Here is a 6,787-nt window from a genome sequence, read left to right as displayed (position 1 = left end):
GTATATAGTAATTTATTTTGCAAGATGCCTTACTGTTTTTATTAGTTTCCTCCAAATGGTGCCGCGACTCATTCGATGTTTTTAGAGAAATCGCGCCTTTCTGTCCAGCAGTTGTTGAGCCACGACTAAGTCCAGCTGACATAGTGATCTTCAAATATAACGAAAAGAAACTAATAACTAAATTATAACACAATTTCGTATATAATCTTGCCTTCACTCTAGCCGTATTTGCTATTAACCCTGGTATGCTAACTTTTAATATATGAATAGAGCTTAAGCGTGTCCTCTACCCTTTTGAACAAAGTAGCTAGGTTTCACGACTTTTCCAGATATCGCAGGCACTCATAGCTGAAGTTCGTTCAACAATTACCAGTGGGCAGGATTCCATTTATAGGGGCTGAATGACAGGAGATGTTGAGGAGTGTCTCCGAAACAAAGCACGTGCTTAAAGATTTCGAGATCTGGACAGATGACTGTATTAGCGTTTGCGAGAGTTAAGTCAGTAAAAGCTGACTGGTTGTCGCTCCTTCTAGAGTTTCAGGCCAGGGGCCTAGAGGCCTGAAGTCTGAGAAAGGGGCGTTTTGTGCCCGCCTCCAGCCTTTGCGCATGCGCCCTCCTCAGCAGAGGCACATTTTGTAAGGAAACAGTATTCGTACTATTTTAGCTCATCCGCATATACTTTATCGAGATATTGACAGAGCTGGCTATGCCATAAATAAAGCCATAGATCAAAATACAGGGTTCAATAGATAAACCGTGACACGATTGGTGTACCACAAGGCAATAGACAAATTATATGTGTTCTGTTGACATTGGAGCAGATTTTATTCGTTCTATCCTAACACTTTAGCATACGACCTTTATGAAAAGTCAGTTGTCATTTTCATGCAAATAGAGCAATTTCTGTAACAATTTGATATTGTGTATATACGCATTGGGTATTTTCCTACTGAATAGGGATGGGCACAAAGAAACCGACTGATAATAACAGTATCTACAAATCACATGCACACAGACAAAATCAATGGAAGTGAATGTCATTGAATTTTGTTCAAGAGGAAATAAAAAATAAAATAACTAAAAAAGGTTCACTCAAATTAAGAACGATCGGATTGTTTATCATGTATGTTATGAAGTTTAATACAGACAGTAATGATTTGATGTATAAACCTGCCCCCTGACGCTCACATATTTTCCGATGTTAATAGTTGCGTCCGCGATCTTTTTTAGTGGACCCTCATGGCTTCCGTTGCGCACCCCCTGTTCACCGGAACTCCGTAACGAATAGATTTTCAACAAGGGCAGCTGTTATGCCGTTATTCGGATTGGTTTACTTCCGCGAAAACTGTACTATGCATAATGGTAAAAGAGCTCAGTCGTGGTGTTCCGCTATCCAAGAAGATACGCCCTGTTAATTGGTAGATGCTGCCCGCTAAATGTCGTGACATTTAGCCCTAGCCGATCTGTCCTACATCGCCGCTCTTGCAGTCTAGAAAACAAGGGCTGAATAGAAGGCAAAAGCGGCACGATTAAGAGAGATACCGATGAGATCATGTTGTTTAGAAGTGATGCACGTGATTAGAAAACCTAAACCGTTCCATTTTCTATCTGTGCACGCAGACTCAATTCAGTGAATTTCACATTTCAATCCAATGCCAGCGCTAACGTGACTTGTGAGAAATTATTGGTTCAGAAAAATGCTTATTTAAATGCCGAAAAAAAAATGAGAGTGGTAACATTTAAAAACTCATATAGTTGTTGCTGTTATAGATATGGATATCGTGTTATTTACTATCGCCTTATCATTTCAGTTGAATTATGGATAGCAATGATCAAAGCGATTTCCCGTAGAAACCGTGTTCTTTAAGTGATTTTTACCTACCTTATCTTAGAACAGCATATACTATCGTATTATGAGCGGCACATTGCAGCCGTCTGAAAGAAATTTCTAATAATTTGGGCTCATTATGTGGCTCAATGTGCGAGTAACTTCACATTATTATTATTTCCGAGAATTTCTAAGAATATAGTTACTCCCGTCTTTGACAAAGGTATTACAATAAAGTTAATTTTTTTTCACGAAAAAACATGAAAACAAGGCTTGATAAGGCAATAATATATAATGTATCCTATAATACCCTTACTTTAAGTAGAAACCTGTTATAACTTCTCTTCTAACATGACTAACGATTATAGAAATGACGTCCGTCGCAAGTACCAAACGTTTGTAGAATAAATTATTTACATTATATATATATATATACATATATATATTCGCGACATAATTCCAACTTCAACTCTAGTCATGTGTATGTATAAGTTACTTTTTTATTTAAATAAATTGTCAATGGAATTCAACACCTGGCCCCGTTCCATATATATATATATATATATATACGTGTATAATACGGTTCTGAGATTTTGTTGACTATCTGATAAAAGCGGATAATGCAAGGTGATGACGATGCTATTCAAGTCATAACGAGAAACGTTTTTTTGCCCATTGAAACCTGTTATCTAGACTTTTAGTCGCTCTCTAAACAAGCTGACTTTTTATACTTGTATTGAAATGTCCTTTTTTTCGGGTTAGCTTGACCGTCTCTTACTTCCTCTGTCAATGCATTGGCCCCAGCGCTTGCTGCCCCATGCATGCATTGGCCGCAGCGCTTGCTGCCCTATGCATGCATTGGCAGCCCCTACCTACAGGGAACGCAGAAGACTGGCCTCATTAAGCTGGTTTGAAACTTGACTTTTTAATGAGTGCCAACCCTTGCCATTAATTACATCGCCTAAGTTTGTCGCTGGCAAGTCAAACTCTTTCCTCCAGGGTTTGCCTGAGAGACATTTTCCAGCCATGGTTAGGTGTGACTCATAGCAGCATTTAACCTTTGAGTGCATAGATATATTACACTGTTAGAAAAGTAATGGCGGTATTTATCCATCGGTTTGCTTTTTTTCCTTTGATAAGTTAGTTTTATATGTTACTGGATAGCATATGAAATTTTTTTTTCGCTCTTGAAGCTCATTCTCATCGCTTAGATCGCGAAATTTGGCCTTGCCTTTGGGATCCCAAGACAGGTGTAGAAAACCCGACTGCCTTGTACTATAGGATTTCTGTGCATCACGTTCATTCCGGGTTGCTTCGGCTGAAAGACTAATAATTAGTAATAGAAATTTGTCTTACTACCCGGCTTACTCATCTTTAGAGACCCAAACAGCGGAACAATTTCGTGGTTTCGAGAGAACAATAGCCGAAGGTTTGCAGATTACAAATAACTGTGAAAAACGGCATACAATAATTAGCTAACAATAAACGAAAAATTTAAAATATCTCAAATTTGGAGAAAACTCAGATAGGTAAAACAAGATTCATCCCGGCTAGACCTTCCAGTGAAAGAAATTTTTTGATAATATACCGAAAAAGTGATATCGAGCACCTATATACACAGCGTAAGCAGTCGAAAAGCGCTAACAAGTTGCTAAATAAATTTAAAAAAAAAAAGCAGGAATAGCAAGGGAGAAGGACGGTAAATAAAAACCGTCATTACTTTCCGAATAAAAATTTGATAGATTGCTCAGTTTTTACTTATATATTTTCGATGCTTAGAAGCAGCCAAGAAAACCGTTAACTAATACTTCATAAACGGTCGCTAATCCATACCGTGTGCACACAATTTTTAACTAGAAACGTTACATTGGGCCTAGGATCTGGGTTTCACACTGTCGGAGACTTATTCATTGCTATTATAGTCCGAATGAAATCGAGACTGTATTGAGCAGCGTACATGAATGCAGTACGTCACTCCTGCACATATGCTGATGATGGCTTACATAATAATTGCTGCTATCGTGCACAGAAATCTATTTTAGGTCTGGTATTTAATCCTAAACGGCTTGACCACAGTAATCATTGTGTCTATAATTTGTAGTAGTAAGCCTGAATACGGAATGCTATCGATGTCGTACGGAATTCAATGCGTTTCGCCATAATAGGCTCTGATATTTGTTTCCACCTCATTGCTGCCACAAATTAACTAGTATCGAGGAAAGTAACACATTTATGGCAAAATATATACGCAGATGGGTGTTTTCTCAGCCGATTTAACGGGTGTCATTAGCGTCGAAATCTCACCCCTGCCATTAGTCAAAAGTTAGACGTACCCTTCAAAATCACTTATAGATAACTAAATACACAACGAAGCCAGGCCTACTAATAAGGTTTGGTAAAAAAAGTACTGCTATTATAATATTGTTGATGACGATGATTTTTTTTAAGATGTTAGGTCATGTAATACTACCGTACTGGGTTGGAGTGTTCATTACCAGCAAGTTCCATGTATTTTAATAGATCACTGCATAGATTTGACGTTATTGCAAAATGCGAGTCAATTTGAAAAGGACTATAGCAACGAAAGGTGTAAATTGAGCAACCCTGATCAGTGTCTCATGTTCTTGTATATTAAAAGCTGACTATTTAGACATGGGCAATACGGTCTCCAAAGAAAGATACTTCTTAATCATCATATGTATTACAAGGCAGTAAAGTAGAATATCAGCACTGTAAAAATGTTTACCTTAGAGAAGTTGAAAGTATACGATGTAAGTCGGTGTGAAGACACGATGCAAGGGATTATTTCCCAAGTATGAGATTATTCCCTAAGGATTAGCGTAGGATTATCATCCTTGTTGTACGGTTGCTTCATTCTATTTTGAACTATCATCTTTGCGTTGACTCAGCAAAGCTTCGATAATAGAAAAGCAGCAGACAAAGGAAGCGCAATGACTATCCACGTTTCTTGCAATGGGAGGACATTGCCTGTTTTGCTGGGTCGTTGCAAACAGGCTCGTTGAACGTGTAAGTCTGGTCGGAAAAGTAGGTTCTCAAAATAAAGGCCACTGATGTCCATAGTACCAACGCTCAAGAAATCCATGTCGAGAGATTGGAAGGGAGTGATCTGACCTCTGAGAGTTTGTTGGGGGAAGGTTTGAGGCTTGTCGACTCGAACGTTGACGATGGATGAACCAGCGAAGTGAATCTGATGACCTTCCAGAGAGTTTTAAAAGGTTTCCTTCTGAATACAAACTGAAGACAAGCTTGACAACGGGCAACTGATCTAGATCAGCACCACTCTCTTAGCTGCTGCGATTTTGTACGACGAGAGAAACCTAACAGTTGCTTTTATTGGGCTTGATATATTAAATATAATGAATTTCTATACAATATTTAAGCAAGATGTGGCCTGAAATTGCAAAATGTGCTATATGTCTCACTGAAATAAACTTCATAATTCTTGTTAGATAGATGAACGCCATCAAATTGTGAAACTGGTAAGAGACTAAATGAGAGAAGTGAACTGTGAATGAAAAGGACTAACCGAAAGCCGTTCATGTGTAAAATGGATACTGGCCCTTGTTCACTGTGTCTACGGAAAAAAAATATTAGCATTTTGCGAATAAGCGAATAAAGTCATTCCTAATAATGCGTCTATTCTTAATAATACGTAATGATGACTATATTACTGTGATTAACGTACAGAAAAAGAAAATACTGTGTCGTGTATTATTAACGTTTTTCGGCCTCTTATTTTATGAAAGGTTATATTCCTTCGTGGAACTATTGTTCTTTACTTATGGTAAAAACTTAAATAGAATAGAGAAATGTACCTTTGGCTTTTTCGATTTACCTAGTAGGCCATGTTGATGATGGATGCTGCAATGGTTTTCACGCACGCATACGATAAAAAGCTATATAGACTATAGCATATTTCATGCTAACATTATGTGTACACGTTTCAGAACCAGTACCTCTACTCACATTCTTCTTTCAGTATTTGTCTAAAGTCCATCAGTAAAATTCATCTTGCTCTCGACTTCTGCTGCCGTCGTTAATAAAGAGTAACAACATAGAACATTGAAGCGATTTACCAAGCTACCAACAAGTGAAAAAAGCGCATACTTGAGGGGTACGAGTTGGGACTGTAGCTACAACTCAGGGACAGTATATGAATTTATAAAGTCCCTAATATCAGCTTACTCTGTAATTAAATTTGGTTGGTTCGAATACCTATTCGGCTCTGTCTACAATAGGTACAGTTTCTGTGAAGCATTATTTCGATACAAAAGTTAACTTAAGATTAATTTATAATAATCTCAAATCATCAAAGCTTTATACCGTCTTCTAGAAATTTGTCAGACAATATTGGTGATGAAGTAAAGTGACAAGTTCAACATAACCTTTCAAAGCCGCTGCACTTAGGCGCGAATTAAATTAAAATAAGATTACTGTCTATTTACTAAAAACAGTGGATTCGTTCTTTTTCAGTTACTTGTTGCAGAATTCAACAAACTGTTGAAGTCCAGAAATCAAGTAGGATGTTTATACATCCTACTTGATTATACACTATAACACGTATCATAGCAGTCCCCCATTTACATTTGTGGTCTTCAAAATATGTATACTTTCTTCTTCGTAAATTAAGTTATGGGATTCAGTGGGTTAGTAAGGAAACCATTTCTCACTTAACTTCCTAACAACTCGTTGAAAGTTGCCGTAAATTGCTAACGGATTGCCAATATATTAGCTCCAGTAGGTAATTGACGCTGCAGTAGCTCAATTGGAGACGTTCCGTTGAGTAACAGTAAAAGTCGGAACAATAAATATAAAACAAGAAGGTTCAAAATAGAACTCATGAGCGTAATTTGACGTTCCGTATTATTCCTAAGGCCTTTAAGTTATTCAGTTTGCGTGCATCCTATAATAATTAAAGAGATGTTGTGGCAGTTATTT

The 6,787-nt window shown here is 37.5% G+C and overlaps 1 protein-coding gene across 2 annotated transcripts in view; it reads right to left on the bottom strand.

Annotated features, from left to right (window-relative positions):
- Positions 1–460, bottom strand: part of LOC111268757 (uncharacterized) — a 4,626-nt gene extending 4,166 nt beyond the window's left edge. For both annotated transcript variants that reach the window (XM_022847916.1, XM_022847917.1), the window contains exons 1-2: positions 371–460; positions 34–148 (exon numbers count right to left, since the gene is read on the bottom strand). In XM_022847916.1, the coding sequence (XP_022703651.1) occupies positions 34–148; positions 371–388 (133 nt within the window). In that variant the 5' untranslated portion in view covers positions 389–460. The remainder of the gene's footprint in view (positions 1–33; positions 149–370) is intronic.
- Between the last annotated feature and the right edge of the window lie 6,327 nt (positions 461–6,787).

Source organism: Varroa jacobsoni, unplaced genomic scaffold (assembly GCF_002532875.2).
Source record: "Varroa jacobsoni isolate VJ856 unplaced genomic scaffold, vjacob_1.0 scaffold_1318, whole genome shotgun sequence".
Classification (NCBI taxonomy): Eukaryota; Metazoa; Arthropoda; class Arachnida; order Mesostigmata; family Varroidae; genus Varroa; species Varroa jacobsoni.
The sequence above is the reverse complement of the archived record's forward strand: the minus strand, read 5'-3'. Positions and strand labels throughout refer to the sequence as shown.